The sequence below is a fragment of the Pleurodeles waltl genome, chromosome 4_1, assembly GCF_031143425.1.
Source record: "Pleurodeles waltl isolate 20211129_DDA chromosome 4_1, aPleWal1.hap1.20221129, whole genome shotgun sequence".
In the NCBI taxonomy this organism is placed as follows: domain Eukaryota; kingdom Metazoa; phylum Chordata; class Amphibia; order Caudata; family Salamandridae; genus Pleurodeles; species Pleurodeles waltl.
Window position 1 is genome coordinate 990,156,926 of NC_090442.1, and position 15,631 is coordinate 990,172,556.

The window sequence follows — 15,631 nt, forward strand, 5'->3', positions numbered from 1 at the left end:
GTTTTAATTGTATGAATAGCTCAAAATGTGTTGATTACATTCATATATTCTAATTTTTTTTACTAAAACTTATGACTAGAATTGAAGTATTAAAATGTGTAGCTTTTTTATAATACTTCCATCATTGTCTATTATTATAGCCACCACACCTCCACCCACTAAAACCACGACTGGAACTACTGTCTATACATCAACCACTGAAAGTATGTATTTCAATAATTTCCCCCCCATACTTGCTTCTTAATTTGTGCATTGCCCACTTATATTATTTTCATGGTATGAAAATATTCACTCATGCATACAAAGCACTTCTGTGTTTGCAAATAGTCCAACCTGGAGTCTGAAAATGCTAATTTTCCTTTTCTAATTTACCAATCCAAATTTGAAAGTCAGTAAACTTTTCCTGACTCTTAAAATGGGATAACAACTTCCACCTATTCAGTTATTTGAAAGCTCAAATGTTGGTAATCCACTATAAAAACTGATTGCTGATTCACAAGGTAAACTTAGACACTTGGGCCCTCATTCCGAGTTTGGCGGTAATGTGACCGCCATTCTGGTGGTGGTGTTTTGACCGTCGCCAGGGTAGTGGTGAAGAGTGCCAGATTACGAGTGCGGCGACTTGGCCTGTGCCAAACCGCCACTTAGCCCGTTCCTACCGCCCGGGCGGTTGGACTCATCGCGCTGGCAATGGGCATTTCCAACCCTGAAGTCCACCCAATACGACTGGCAGTATCACAAGTCCCCTTTCGGCCAGCGATTTTGTGGTGGTAGCAACTCCACTTAATCCGTGGTGGAAAGGCTGCAGACGACAGGAATTTGCATTCATGTCACTGCTAGACGACTCCCCCACCCCCCTACCATCTACCCAAGATCCCCCATCCCCTTCCCTTACAACATTCCCACCTCCACCTCCCCAAACCCCCCAGCAACCCCCAACGCCCCGCTCCCAATAGTGATCCCGATCCATGTACTTAACCCCACATATACGCACCTACCCGCACGAACCCACAGACACGCACACCCTGCACTCACTCACAACACCTGTAAGGAAATGCCTCCTTGGCATGGTTACCCCCTGACTTTTTGCCTTTGCTGATGCCAAGTTATGATTTGAAAGTGTGCTGAGGCCTGCTAACCAGGCCCCAGCACCTGTGTTCTTTCCCTAAAACTGTACCTTTGTTTCACAATTGGCACACCCTGGCATCCAGATAAGTCCCTTGTAACTGGTACCCCTGGTACCAAGGGCCCTGATGCCAGGGAAAGTTTCTAAGGGCTGCAGCATGTCTTATGCCACCCTGGGGACCCCTCACTCAGCACAGACACACTGCTTGCCAGCTTGTATGTGCTGTTGGGGAGAAAATGACTAAGTCAACATGGCACTGCCCTCAGGGTTCCATGCCAACCCCACACTGCCCATGGCATAGATAAGTCACCCCTCTAGCAGGCCTTACAGCCCTCAGGCAGGGTGCACTATACCATAGGTGAGGGCATAGGTGCATGAGCACTATGCCCCCACGGTGTCTAAGCAAAACCTTAGACATTGTAAGTGCAGGGTAGCCATAAAAGTATATGGTCTGGGAGTCTGTCATACACGAACTCCCCAGCACCATAATGGCTACACTGAAAACTGGGAAGTTTGGTATCAAACTTCTCAGCACAATAAATGCACACTGTTGCCAGTGTACATTTTATTGTGAAATACACCCCAGAGGGCATCTTAGAGATGCCCCCGGAAAACATACCCGACTTCCAGTGTGGGCTGACTAGTTTTGCCAGCCTGCCACACACAAGACATGTTGCTGGCCACATGGGGAGAGTGCCTTTGTCACTCTGTGGCCAGGAACAAATCCTGTACTGGGCGGAGGTGCTTCTCACCTCCCCCTGCAGGAACTGTACCACCTGGCGGTGAGCCTCAAAGGCTCACCCCCTTTGTTACAGCGCCACAGGGCATCCCAGCTATTGGATATGCCCTCCCCCTCCGGCCACGGCCCCACTTTTGGCAGCAAGGCCGGAGGAGATAATGAGAAAAACAAGGAGGAGTCACTGGCCAGTCAGGACAACCTCTAAGGTGCCCTGAGCTGAGGTGACTCTAACGTTTAGAAATCCTCCATCTTGCAGATGGAGGATTCCCCCAATAGGATTAGGGATGTGCACCCCTCCCCTCAGGGAGGAGGCACAAAGAGGGTGTAGCCACCCTCAGGGCTAGTAGCCATTGGCTACTAACCCCACAGACCTAAACACACCCCTACATTGAGTATTTAGGGGCCCCCAGAACCTAGGAAAACAGATTCCTGCAACCTGAAGATGAAGAAGGACTGCTGACCTGAAAGCCCTGCAGAGAAGACGGAGACACCAACTGCTTTGGCCCCAGCCCTACCAGCCTGTCTCCCCACTTCAAGAAAAACTGCAACAGCGACGGGTCCCCCAGGGTCCAGCGACCTCTGAAGCCTCAGAGGACTACCCTGCATCTAAAAGGACCAAGAACTCCCGAGGACAGCGGCTCTGCTCCAAAGAAGATACAACTTTGCAACAAAGAAACAACTTTTAAAGGGCTGCACGTTTGCTGCCGGAAGCGTGAGAATTTCCACTCTGCACCCGACGCCCCCGGCTCGACCTGCGGAGAAACAACACTACAGGGAGGACTCCCCGGCGACTGCGACCCTGTTAGTAGCCAGAGTTGGCCCCACCAAACCTCCCCAGTGACGCCTGCAGAGGGAATCCAGAGGCTCCCCCTGACCGTGACTGTCTGCTTCTAAGAACCCGATGCCTGGTAAAGACACTGCACCCGCAGCCCCCAGGACCTGAAGGATCCGACCTCCAGTGCCGAAGCGACACCCAGGTGGCCCTCTCCCTTGCCCAGGTGGTGGCTACCCCAAGGAGGCCCCCCTTGCCTGCCTGCTTTGCTCAAGAGACCCCTGGGTCTCCCATTGAACTCTATTACAAACCCGACGCCTGTTTGCACTCTGCACCCGGCCGCCCCCGTGCCGCTGAGGGTCTACTTTCTGTGCTGACTTGTGTCCCCCCCGGTGCCCTACAAAACGCCCCTATTCTGTCCTCCGAAGTCACGGGTACTCACCTGCTGGCAGACTGGAACTGGGGCACCCCCCTCTCCATTGAAGCCTGTGCGTTTTGGGCACAACTTTGACCTCTGCACCTGACCGGCCCTGAGCTGCTGGTATAGTAACTTTGGGGTTGCCCTGACCCCCAACGGTGGGCTACCTTGGACCCAACTTTGAACCCTGTAGGTGGTTTACTTACCTGCAAAACTAACCAATACTTACCTCCCCCAGGAACTGTTGAAATTTGCACTTTCTAGTTTCAAAATAGCTTATTGCCATTTTTGCCAAAACTGTACATGCTATTTTTCTGATTCAAAGTTCCTATGATACCTGAGTTAAGTACCTTTCATTTAAAGTATTGATTGTAAATCTTGAACCTGTGATTCTTAACCTAAATAAATAAACTATAAAGATATTTTTTCTATATCAAAACCTATTGGCCTGGAATTGTCTTTGAGTGTGTGTTCCTCATTTATTGCCTGTGTGTGTACAACAAATGCTTAACACTACCCTCTGATAAGCTTACTGCTGGACCACACTACCACAAAATAGAGCATTAGAATTATCTCTTTTTGCCACTATCTTACCTCTAAGGGGAACCCTTGGACTCTGTGCATGCCATTTCTTTTTTGAAATAGTACATACAGAGCCAACTTCCTACAACACCGTTACGCTCCTGCGCCACATGCAACATCCCCCAAATCCATACACACATAGACACTCACATGTGTAACAGCCCACTCACACACGCACTCAGTTCATTCACTCCCATTGACAGCCATATACACTCCATCCCCCACGCCCTCCTTTTCTCAACATACCTATACACACAACCCCCACCACTGTCCATATGCATGCACACACGCACCCCGACCAAGCATTCACATTCACCCACACATGCATCACCATCACCACATTTGCACACAGTCACACATGCATGCATGCACAAACACACCCTCCCACCCCACATTCATTGCATGAATGCACACACTCACACATATCCATTCATGCACACCACCCCCTCCCCTTGCAGAGGACACTTACTCGTCTGGTGAGGTGCTCCTCCCTGAGGGGACGGGAAGCGTTGCTCCCACTGCCGGCAGCACTCCACCATGGTCGTATTACAGGTTGTAATACGGCGGCGGTGTCCTACTGGTGGGACGGGTCCGGTGGTGGAACAGCCCCTGGGCCTCCAACAGATAGCATGTCTACTAGAGGATTTCCACCAAAATTGTGGCAGAAATCCTTGAGTATTTCTAATATCGCAGTCATAAGACCGCTAGCACTGGTGGTCTTCTTGCACCTGCAAATTCAGTGCTCTAAGGAAAAGACCGCCGAAGTCAGAATGACCACCTTGGTCTAAATTTAGACAAACATCTAAGTTTACAACTTTGGGAAATCACAAAGGGCATTTACAAGTAGTATCTTTAGTTCCGCACACGCAGAGAAGATTCCATCTCGAGTGCGGACCCAAGGATACTAGTCATGAATGGCCATTGTGAATTCTCAAAGCCGTAAATGTAGATGTTTGGTCTAAGTTTATACCAAAGATCTAAGCTTATCTTTGTGAATCGGCCCCCAAATCTATGTGTGATGGATCAATGTTTTGAAAAAGAATTGAAAATGCTGACTACTGCGTTTTGGTGATACCCCAGTCACAAAAAGAACGGAGTAACTTTGTGCTTCCTTCCACTGTGTGAATATAAAGAAACTGGGAAAAAGAGTTGGTAGGAGACCACTGCCTACTCCTCAGCAATTTTTTTAAAAAAGTAAACTTATTTAAGTGCTACAATGTAGAATTTTAAAAAAAATGAAGGAATTGAAAAAAGTTTGCTTCATTTTAAGACAATCACATACATGTTGATCTGCAGATGTTAGACGGACACCATCACTGAGTGAGGTACAATTGGCAATCTTTCTATTCAATATTCACCTGTTTTTTTGGAGTGTTTTATTTGTATTATGCACAATTCATAAAAAAATATCAGGGCATACAAGTCTCAAGTAACAAATTCAGAATGCCAGTTCTTCGCATTGTCATAAAAGATTCTACTCATATAGGATTTGGGGTTAATTTCACCACTTGGTGCAATCACGTTCCCTATACGTCATTGTTTTTAACTACTTTCTTGAAGTGTATACGATGGATAAGGTTATAATTCCCAGTGCAGGGTTACATTTTTCCCCCAAGGAAGTAGGAGTTTGTGCAGCAAATAAAATTATTATAGAATCACACCCTGATTTTTTTCCACTGAAAACTTACAGAACATTACTGGGAGAAAGGCCCTCTAAAGGTCACAATGTACAGAATTCAGGCCCTCATTATGACTTTAGCGGTCTTTTTGTAAGACTGCCAAAGACAGGCAGTGTTGGTGGTCCAAAAAACACCATATTAGGAGTTGCTTGGGATTTCCACCCGTTTCCAGGTGGAAATCCAACCCCGTCAGCTTGGCCAACAGAGGAAGAGAAGCAGTTCAACCACCAGCACACCATGCCAACAGGACTCCACTGGGCGTATTATGATGCATAATCTTACGTGGCGGGGGCCTGTACGACAGTGCGATGCTGGCAGTGGAAGATGGTAGGACCCATCCCCTCTGGGACGACCACCTCGCTGAAACAGGTAATTGAACCTTCCAAAAGGGGGAGGATTGGCTGCATGTGTATGGTGTGTGTGTGTATGTGTAGCGGAATGGGCGTGCGTGTGTGCATGCATGTGTGGGTGGAGGGTGTAAGTGTGTCTGAATGGAAGCAGAGGGGAGGGTGTCTCTCAGAGTGCAAATGCATGTTTGTTTGTATGCAGAGGCGTGGTGGTAGCTGTCTGAGTGCGTGTTAGTGATGTTAGTGCATGTTTGTGAGAGAGCGAGTGGGGTGTCTGGATCGATGCATGTGGTTGGGGGGTGTCTGCTTGTATGCTGTTGCTGGTGTGTCTGCATGTATGCGGATGGGGGTGGGTGTCTGCATGTATGCGGATGGGGGTGTGTGCAAGTGTGCAGATGAGGGGGGAATGTGAGCATGTATACATATGCGGAGGGGGAGTGTGTGAATGTATGCATGCGTATGGGGGTGTGTCTGAATGCTGTGGGGGTGGGAGTGTGAATGATTGCGGAGGGGGTGCCTATGTGTGAGTGGGGGTGTGTGGATGTCAGTGTGAGAAGGGATGGAGTGTTTGTATGGATATGTGTGGTTGGGTGGGGGGTGTTTACAAGTGTGTGGACATTTCGGGTGGTGCATGGAGGTGTGTGGACGTGTGGGGGTGCATGAGCAGGGAACAGGAATGGAGATTCTTGTTGCTGGGTGCATTACAACCAGACTTTTCGTGATGGGGGGACTGCCGTGAAAAGCCTGGTGGTATGCTGCCTCCTAATACGGCCGGCGGTCTGAGGTCTGCCGCAGGCTGCATCTGTGCAACCTCACTGGCGGGCCGGGTGGCGTTGTGGTGGTTTGACTTTGCCCAAACCGGCCTACTTGTAATGTGGCGGTCTTTTCCACCGGGTCCATGTCGGTAAGGCCGCCACACTCATAATTAGGGCCTCTGTGTGTTAAAAAGCCATTCAGCTTTATATGTGTCACTTTAATGTCGAAACCAGGAAAGGACTTTTTTTTACCACACATGGTAAATTAATCTGCATGGGGTAACAATAATTACCACTTGTGGTAAATACCTCACAATCCTGAGCCCAAATTCTTAAAAGGGTTGTTGCTTTACGGCAGGGGCTTAGTTTACAAATGCATAACATTTGTATTTTAGCTGTGTTACTCATTGGGTTATACTTTTATATGTTCCTGTTTTATTACATTGTGTCGATGTTGATGATTTTCACTTGGTGCTAAAAAAATAACTTGAATTTCATAAATGTTTTGAGTGTAAGAATACATCGAAATGTATTGATTACATTCATTTGCACATCACTAAAGATTCAAGAATATATATATATTCTAAATTGCAAAAACTTAAAATTTGAACTGAAGTATTGAAATGTGTAGCTTTTTGATAATACTTCCATCATTTTCAATTACTATAGCCACTACACCTCCACCCACCAAACCCACAACTGGAACTACTGTCTATACAACAACCACTGGAAGTATGCATTTCAATTATTTCCCCCATAATTGCTTCTTAATAGGCATTGCCTACTAATGTTGTTTTCATGATCTGAAAATATGCACTCATGTACCAGTACTTCTACAGCTGCAAATACTCCAATTTGGAGTTTGCAGATGCAAAAATGCTTTTCCTTTTTTATCAATCGAAATTTACAAGTCAGCAATCTTTTTCAGACTCTTAAAATCAGATTACAACCCCAACCTAGTGGGGTTAATTTCACTACTTGTTGCAATCATGTTCCTTTCTACGTCATTGTTTTTAAATACATACTTAAAGTGCATATGGATTAGGCACTCATTACAAGTTCAGGGTTAAATTTTGTTCCCTACGGAAGCAGGAGTTTACAAAGGAAACAAAATCATTATAGTATCATACCCTGATAGTTTTCCACTCATAGATTCCAGCAGGTCAAACGTGCAGAACATTATTGGGAGAAAGGCTCACTAACGGGCAAAATGCACAGAATTCAGTGTGTTAAAAACTGGGAGAAGGACTTTTTTACCACACATGGTAAATTCATCTCCGTACGGTAACAATATTTACCACATTTGGTAAGTACCCCACAACCCTGACCCCAAGTTCTTAATAGGTTTGCTGCCTCACAGTGGAGGGTTATTTTACAAATGCATAACATTTGCATTTTAGATGTGCAAATGGTTGGGTTATATTTTTATATATTCCACTCCTATTACGTTTTATCTCTGTTGATGATTTTCACTCAGTGATAAAAATAACTTGCTTCTAAAAAATATTTTAATTGTATGAATAAATAAACATGTATTGATTACATTCATTTGCACAACACTAAATAATCAAGAATATATATGGGTTCAAACTTTATGACAAATACTTATAAGTGGATTTAAAGTATTAAAACATAGCTTTCTGATAATATTTCCATCATTGTCTACTTCTATAGCCACCACATTTCCACCCACAAAAACCACAACTGGAACTATGGTCTCTACATCAACCACTGGAAGGATTTATTTCACTAATTTCCCCACGGTTATTTCTTAATGTGCATTACCTACTGATTTTTTTTCTTCATAATATGAAAATATGTACCCACATGTACAAAGCACTTTTACAGCTGCAATACTCCAGTCTGGTGTTTGCAGATGTAAATATGTTTTTTTCTAAATCATCAATCTAAATGTGTAGGTTAGTAATCTTTTGCAGACTATTGAAATGGGATTACAACCCAAACTATTCAGTATTTGAAAAGGTCAAATGTTAGGAAACCCCTATGGAACCCAAATAGACATGTGAAGCATAAATATTTTTCAAGTGTAGATTAGTCATAACAAATTGAAAAATGCTGACTCCCAAGTTTCAATCAATCAATCAATCAATCAGTCGATCTAGAGTGGCCTATTAACTGAGAGAGTATCCAGGATGCTTACTGCAGGTGTTTTTTAAAGAGGATTTAAAATGTACCTATGAGATCACCAGTACGGGGATTAATTTTCTGGATATTGAGGTCTACATCAAAGATGAGAAAGTATGCACAAGAATGCACAGGAAACCAACTAGTGTCAACAGTTTATTAAACGCAAATAGTGGACACCCTAGAGCTCTTAAATGGAGTGTCCTGTATGGCGAGAACCTAAGAGTGAAAGGTAAATGCTCAGAGGATATGGAATGGAAAACCCAAATGGATGACATGCATGAGAGGTTCTCTCACAGAGGATATCCCAGATCAGTCTTAATTGATGCCATGGAAAGGGCAATGAAACACAAGAGGGATGGACTTCTGATACCGAAGCAAGAAAACAACCTGGATGGATCAGGAGATAATGACATAAGATACATTATGCATTTTGATGTGGCTAGTAAAAAGACCATTGGAAACTGCTGTGATCAGATGAGACATTACATAAGGCATTGTCTGATCACCTGCAGATCACCTATAGGTTAGCACCATCATTGGGTGACCATTTGACAAGAAGTTACATGATTCCTTGGAACAAAGGTGGATCTAATTGGCTGATGTACAAACATAACGACTTCTGGAAACGTGCAAAATGCAAAGCATGCATGTTTGGAAAAAACACAACATTTAAAGTAATTGATGGTAGAGTGATGCAAATCAAGGAAAGAATAACTTGTGATACCTCATACGTGATCTATGTATTAGAATGCATCTTTGGCAAAACATATGTAGGCAGCACAATGAATAAACTGAAACTTCGTATATTACAGCATCTCAGAGCAATCAGTACCAAGGACCCAACATATTTAATGGCCAAACATATCTGGGAACAGCATCAGGATGATCATAGAGGATTAAAATATTATGGAATCCGACACATAAATTCCAGCCCCAGAGGAGGAGATTGTGAACTGAGGTTACGACTAATGGAATCTAAATGGATCATCCAAATAGAGACTGAGGTTCCATGAGGCCTAAATGTGGATGCAGCACTACATAGACACTTATAAATGACATCTAACAGGTGTGGATCAAATAATTTAGATTATTTAATATTTCTTTCAATACTATATATGAGTACTCTCCATGAATCAAGGATAGGTTTAAAAGAAGTGATGCACTTTCACTTTATACTTATACTAGTCACCCTTTTCTGAATCTATGGGCACTTTAGGAACATAAGATGCATTTGCACTTGTGGTAATCACAAAGAACTGGGTGAACAGGGATTTTTCATAGAGCTTAATTGGATAAGTGCAAGAAGGAATGAGGGCCCTTGGGGATAAAATGAACATTTTGGAAAGGTTAGAAGACTCAGTTCATGTGATGCACTTTTGGTAAATAAGAGGAATTTTAAAAACATACTAAAATCAATGTAGAGGACTTTGGATGAGTTACAGGCACCTTAGGAAGTTAGGTAACATGGAGATATAAAATAGATATTAATTGATATGATCCTGAAAAAAAACTTGTCTCAAAAGAAACCTTTTTTTTCTCCTTATTAATGCATGTGTACACATACACCACTTGTGGATCACGTAGAAGAATGGGACACATCCGTATTGGTAGAATTGCTTATTATTCACAATTTGTCTTATTTTTCATGATCAGTCAGAATAATGTGCTCCTGATGAATTGTGAAAGCAGAGATGCAGAAAGTATTGGATATAGTTTAAATCTGAATAGGAGTAAGTACTTTACCAGGACAAAGACTCTCATTAAGCTAATGTGGTTGTCAATTAAAATTTAAGCATAGAAATTAATTGAAGAGGTTGATGATTGGGGTGAGAATAATAAGCTGGAATACCAGTGATATCTTATAGAACATCCTGATGTTAAAAAGTGGGCTCAAAGTACTTTGGCCCTCATTACAACATTGGTGGAAAATTTCGCTTACCGCTGTGCAGAAGACCGCCAACACACCGCCGCAGCTGCGGAATTCCGCCACCGCTATGACGACCCACAGCTCTGAATCTGCCAAAATCTAGACACCCACACAAGTACGCCACACCAAAGGTCAGTGATAAACTGGCGATAACGAAACCTCCACCGTCACGCCAAAAGGAATACCCCCACACTATCACGACCCACAAATCCATGCGGCGGTCCTTCAACCGTGGTATTCCATTGGCGGTACACGCCGCCACGCTCAAAATACACACACATTTACAAAACACTACCATATTGGACAAATCTAAATACACACACCTGATACACATACCCACACCACTCCCACACACCCAATACAATATAAAACACACACCCACATTACCCACAAACCCTTACTACCAAAAAGTTTGAAGAAGGCCAGAGAGACAGCAAAGCAAAGACAACACCAGCATATAGAGGCACACAATACCATCACACATACACATCCACGCAGAAAACACCACACACCCCTAAACATCACCCCAGACACCACAACACACACCACCTCACACATCACCAACACCACCCCATGGCACCGCAAAGACACCCCAGGTTTTCTGAGGAGGAGCTCAGGGTCATGGTGGAGGAAATCATCCAGGTAGAGCCACAGGTATTCGGATCACAGGTGCAGCAGACCACCATAGCTAGGAAGATGGAGCTATGGCGCAGAATCGTGGACAGGGTCAATGCAGTGGGACAGCACCCAAGAACACGGGATGACATTAGGAAGAAGTGGAACGACCTACGGGGGAACGTGCGTTCTGTGGTCTCAAGACACCACATTCCGGTTCAGAGGACTGGCGGCGGATCCCCACCACCTCCCCCACAACTAACAACATGGGAGGAGCAGGTCTTGGCTATACTGCATCCTGAGGGCCTCGCAGGAGTTGCTGGAGGAATGGACTCTGGTAAGTCAAAGCTTTAACTACTTCATCCCCCACCCTACCTGCATGCTATCACATACCCCCACCCTCACCCTCACCCCCATCACTCCAACTCCTTACATATTTCCCACTATCACAAACTACCCATCCCAACACCAAGCCCTGCATGCAACAACAAAGCATGGACACCCATCACCAATGCATGTCCACTACACATACCCACACAGACCCCTAAACAATTATCACACAAGGTCCTACACAGGAATGGAAGCACTGGGGTACAGGGTCACCCACCCATTGCACATCATGGCACACACAGATGCAATAATCATGCCTTTACACCCCTGCATGACCCCTACCCAATGTCACCAGACAGGAGGTTCCAGACATGTCCACTCCACCCACAGAAGAGGCCCACAGTGATGACAGCAGCTCTGTCCAACTGGATCTAGATGACCAGCCCGGCCCATCTAGGACCTCAGGATAGTCGGTTCCCCACACAGTGGCACAGGCCACCACAGAGCCTCCCCCCTCAGGAAAAACCAGCACAGCACCCACCCAGCAGGCCCATACCTCTGTCCCCAGGACACGTCCAGCAACAGTGTGTCCACCACTACAGGGAATCAAGCCTAACCCACCACCCAAAGATCAGCAGGGACCTGGGGGCAGTGGTAGTGGGCACACGGTTCAGGGGACAGAGGCGCAGGAAAACCGGGGAACTGGGAGGGCTGCTGTGCGACAGGGGGAGGACAGGCCCAGGGAACCCACTCTTCACGAGGCCCTCTCCAACATCATGGGAGCCTACCATCATTCCCAGGTGACAATGGCAACGGTACTGGCCAAGTTTCAGGAGACCCAGCGGATGCAGGAGGAACAGTATTTGGAGTTCAGGGAGGAACTCAAATCCATCAATACCACCCTGGGCACCATTGTAGGGGTGCTGAAGGACCTCGTGAACACCAAGAGGGACACTGTGGCACAACAAGGGGCCCCTTACACTAGCCTGGACGATGAACTGCCCACTACCTCCGCCGGCGCTAGTGGACAGGAGGCGCTGCCACAGGACCACGACACCAGCACCCCACCCCCTGCAGATGGAGAACCACCCCGCAAGCGGTCCCTGAGATCCAGGACAAAGACAGAGAACAATGCCAAAACCCCCGCCAAGAAATGAGACCACCCTGAAAGTCATCCTACTGTCCCACTTTGTCACCCTGTCCATCCTTAAACTGCCTGAGCTCCACTTCCTATGCCCCTTTGGATAATGCACCTGTGAGACTAATAGACTGGACTCTGCCATGGACATTCCTCCACCATCACCCCGACCATTTTACAACCCCCTCCACTATTTAGCACTTAAATAAACACCCTTAAATCACAAAACAATCTGGAGTCAGTCTGTGCTTTCACAGTTGTGTATTTGCAATAACTGAGGGAAATAGCAATGTCCATTGTATTGTCAACATACCTATGTCACACAGCTCTGGTCCATGAGGTAACATAGCAGAGGTCACACAGTGGGACCCACATCTATGAAATCGAAAGAGAAAGTGACAAATCAGGGTCTATACACTGGGTGAAAGTGAAATACAGATGAGAGGTCGAACAATTTTATCAGATGTAGGAGGCAGTGGTGTCTTCTTACCTGTGTCTCACTGGAAGTATTGATGGTTCACGGTGTTATTGTTGTCTATGTCCTCTTCTTCACTGTCCACAGGCTCCACAGCTGCCACAACACCTCCTTCAGGACCAGCCTCCTGCAGAAAAGGCACCTGTTGTTGCAAAGCCAAGTTGTGCAGCATACAGCAGGCCACGATGATCTGGCACACCTTCTTTGGTGAGTAGTACCACCTGTCATATGGAGGCTTCGGAACCTGGCCTTCAGGAGGCCGAAGGTCCTCTCTATAACCCTCCTAGTTCACCCATGTGCCTCATTGTAGCATTCCTCTGCTCTTGCCCTGGGATTCCTCACTGGGGTCAGTAGCCATGATAGGTTGGGGTAGCCAGAGTCACCTGCAAATGTCTAGGGACAACTGTTAGACACACACTAACCCTTAGGGACAACCCCAGACAACTATTCACACTGTATAGGGTCCATGTCCTCACCTAATAGCCACACACAGTGCCTCTGGAGTTGCCCCATCACATAAGGGATGCCGCTATTCCTCAGAACGTAAGCGTCATGCACTGAGCCAGGAAACTTGGCATTCACATGGGAGATGTACTGGTCGGCCAAACACACCATCTGCACATTCATAGAATGGTAACTTTTTCGGTTTCTGTACACCTGGTCTCTCCTGCGGGGGGGACCAAGGCCACATGTGTCCCATCAATGGCACCTATGATGTTGGGGATAAGTCCCAGGGCATAGAAGTCACCTTTCACTGAGGGAAAACGATGTAGCTACGCATGTGTTTCAGCAGGGCAGACAACACTCTGGACAACACGTTGAGAACATTGGCTGGGAAATCCCTGATGCTATGGCCACTGTTGTTTGAAAGGACCCACTTGCCGGGAAATAGAGTACTGACAGGACCTGCACTAGAGGGTGGATTCCTGTGGGATGGCGGATAGCTGACATCAGGTCTGGCTCCAACTGGGCACACAGTTCCTGGATTGTGGCACAATCAAGTCTGTAGGTGACAATTACATGTCGCTCTTCCATTGTCAACAGGTCCATCAGTGGTCTGTTCACTGGAGGATGCCGCCATCTATGGATGAGAACAGCGATCAGAGGGTCAGCCAAAACTGAGGTACGAAATAAACAACTTTATTGCACACATTTGTCAATCCGCTATGTGCCTGTTTTAGTGTGTATGTAAGGCCTATATATGTGTGACACATTTAAAATGAATGCCATGTGGCCCCCTGAAATGGCGGCTGCCTGACCTGTAATGTGGGACAAGGGGATATGAGGTAACTGCGCTGGCGTTGTACACCGTCGCGGTAGGCGGTCGAAGACCGCGGCGCAATCCTGCATTGGTTAGCATTGGACCCTATGGGTCCCATGAGCCAATGACGATGTACGCCGTCGGTGACGGTATGCACCGCCGCGGACTCGACCGCCATTTTCTGTCCGTTCACTCACTTGATACCTGATCTTCGACAGGAGAGGACCTACACTGCAAGTGCTGCTGTGACCTCAGTCTGGAAGCGGCAATGGCTCAAGTGTCTGGGGAAAGGGCCCCTGCCTTCACATTGGAGGAGTTGGAGAAACTAGTGGTGGGGTCCTCCCCCAGTACACGCTACTCTACGGTCCTCCAGACAAACAGGTGAGTACACTGTGAGCATGCTGTGTGGGCAATGCCTGTTTGGAGTGGTGTGGATGGGAGATGGGGGGGATGAAACGATAGTGAGTGGATGTGCGTCAGGCCAAGGGTGGGATTGTGGGCCAATGTCTGTGATGGTCCGGACGATTAATGTTGTTCCTTTACCCTTGTACTATTCCTGTAGGTCAGCGCCCAACAGAAGAAGGATATTTGGCGTGCCATCGCCAAGGACGTCCGGGCCCTGGGGGTCCACAACAGACGGAGCACCCACTGCCGGAAAAGATGGGAGGACATTCGCCGATGGAGCAAGAAGACGGCGGAAGCCCAGCTGGGGATGGCCTCCCAAACGTGGGAGGGGTGCCCGTCGCCCCATGACCCCCCTGATGTTCTGGATCCTGGCGGTGGCATATATGGAGTTGGATGGGTGCTTGAGGACATCACAGCAGCCACAAGGGGGTGAGTACACTCACATCCATCTGATTCAGCGCGCATTGGAGGTGTCTGGGTGGCGGAGGTGGGTTCCATTAGGCTAGGGCAAGCCTTGTAGGCAAGGACCCTTTGTGAGGCAGGCTCAGTGGCACCCCATCCCCAAAAATGGTAAGAGCCACCTACACCTAGTCAGGCTCCTGTGAATTGCATGTGTGTAGCAATCGGGCATAGGCCTTGTACCCTATGTCCCTGTGATCAATTAAGGAACTCAAAGTGCATGGTGTAGTGCAGACGGCTGCTGTGTCTGTAGTGTCCGCCAACGGTAGCGGTATTGCATGCACTGAACATGTCTTTCTACTTTCTTCCCCACCCCCCTCTTTGTGGTCTCCCTGTTCTTGTGTGCATTAGCATCATCAGGCAGAGGAGCTGTGCCAACGGAGCAGGAGGGAGCTGCATCCCACATGGCCCAGGAGGGCGAGACTACGGACTCAGAATTCACCAGTGGGAAGGAG

At 46.8% G+C, this 15,631-nt stretch overlaps 1 protein-coding gene across 50 annotated transcripts in view; it reads left to right on the top strand.

The window, feature by feature from the left end:
* LOC138288307 (mucin-19) overlaps positions 1-15,631 on the top strand; it is a 1,675,551-nt gene that overhangs the window by 1,110,198 nt on the left and 549,722 nt on the right. For 49 of the 50 annotated variants that reach the window (XM_069229764.1, XM_069229784.1, XM_069229763.1 and 46 more), the window contains one exon: positions 141-203. The exons of the other annotated variant lie outside the window; for it this stretch is intronic. In XM_069229764.1, the coding sequence (XP_069085865.1) occupies positions 141-203 (63 nt within the window). The remainder of the gene's footprint in view (positions 1-140; positions 204-15,631) is intronic. 50 annotated transcript variants of the gene reach the window in all.